The sequence below is a fragment of the Sinocyclocheilus grahami genome, unplaced genomic scaffold (assembly GCF_001515645.1).
Source record: "Sinocyclocheilus grahami isolate Dianchi unplaced genomic scaffold, SAMN03320097.WGS_v1.1 scaffold2052.1, whole genome shotgun sequence".
Lineage (NCBI taxonomy): Eukaryota > Metazoa > Chordata > Actinopteri > Cypriniformes > Cyprinidae > Sinocyclocheilus > Sinocyclocheilus grahami.
Window position 1 is genome coordinate 49,294 of NW_015507231.1, and position 1,187 is coordinate 50,480.

The window sequence follows — 1,187 nt, forward strand, 5'->3', positions numbered from 1 at the left end:
ACATGAGCACATGAGACGACCGCGCGGACGCCGTTAACATTTCAGAAGCAGTGTTGTGTTGCACCTGAAGGGCTGTAGACTTGGCGTAGACGATCTCCTCGTCGACTCCGACAGAAACCACGATGGCGTCCACCTTCCCGAACTCATCTTCTGCTTTCTGCGAGGGAAAGACAGGGGCAAGCGGGTTTCAAAGCACTGAACGGTTAGATTTACTACCATACAATAACTGCCGGCTTTCCGTACAAGCTACATAATGACAACTCTATTATAATATCAGATAACAATTATAATATAAAACAAAATAACATGGATTATATACAGTATATTAAATCATTATAATCGTTTTTATACATAATAGAACATTATAACGGTATAATTTCATTTTATAACAATTTACAAAGTAAAATAATCACTTGTAACACATGGTGATATCGAATTATATGTAATATAATAGTATGATATGTAAACATTTATAATATACTGTAAGTATCCATAAATACATAATTTAAACACTTACATTACAAGATTACAATATAACTTAAATTCTACAAAACCTATAGATCACAGAAACACAACGTATACACATAAATCTCTCCATCTCTCGAGATTCCTTGAGCAATGAAGCAGCGCTGAAGAGAAAGAGGAGCTCTCAGGCCTTTAGTCGAAACAACAACAACTCAAACAGTGTTTTCTGCTCTGCTCGCAGCATGTGTCAGTACGAGCTAGCGCGCGGCTAATGCTACAGCGGACTGAACTTCTGCGCGCGGATAACGCGTTTACCTGCAAACACAGACTTTAGTCACGCGAAGGAGACGCGAGGACCGGACCGCGGGTGTATTTGACGGAAGCGTCGCACCTAACAGGCTAACGCGTTAGCCGAGGAGCTAACCGCACGAAAACGACGAGGCCTGAGAATGTGTGAGAGAGAAGGTTTCCAGAAGAATAAGTGTGTGTGAGTATGAGCCGTGAGATGAGCTCCCCGTACCTTCCAGTTCCCGTAGAGTCGCTTGATGCGGCGGTAAAACGCGTCTTTATCCAGATTCACCGCCATAATATCACATCAACACGCGCTGAAGTGCAGCAGCCGGGCACTCACTCTCTCTCACTGGGTCTGTAACAACACGCGAAACGATCGACACGCGACGTCTGTTTAAAAAGACGGTACTTCTTCTTTTCTTTAAAAAAAA

At 42.6% G+C, this 1,187-nt stretch overlaps 1 protein-coding gene across 1 annotated transcript in view; it reads right to left on the bottom strand.

The window, feature by feature from the left end:
- LOC107573864 (FACT complex subunit SPT16) overlaps window positions 1–1,181 on the bottom strand; it is a 24,961-nt gene extending 23,780 nt beyond the window's left edge. The window contains exons 1-2 of the mRNA XM_016260320.1: window positions 986–1,181; window positions 11–157 (exon numbers count right to left, since the gene is read on the bottom strand). Of these exons, the coding sequence (XP_016115806.1) occupies window positions 11–157; window positions 986–1,051 (213 nt within the window). The 5' untranslated portion in view covers window positions 1,052–1,181. The remainder of the gene's footprint in view (window positions 1–10; window positions 158–985) is intronic.
- Between the last annotated feature and the right edge of the window lie 6 nt (window positions 1,182–1,187).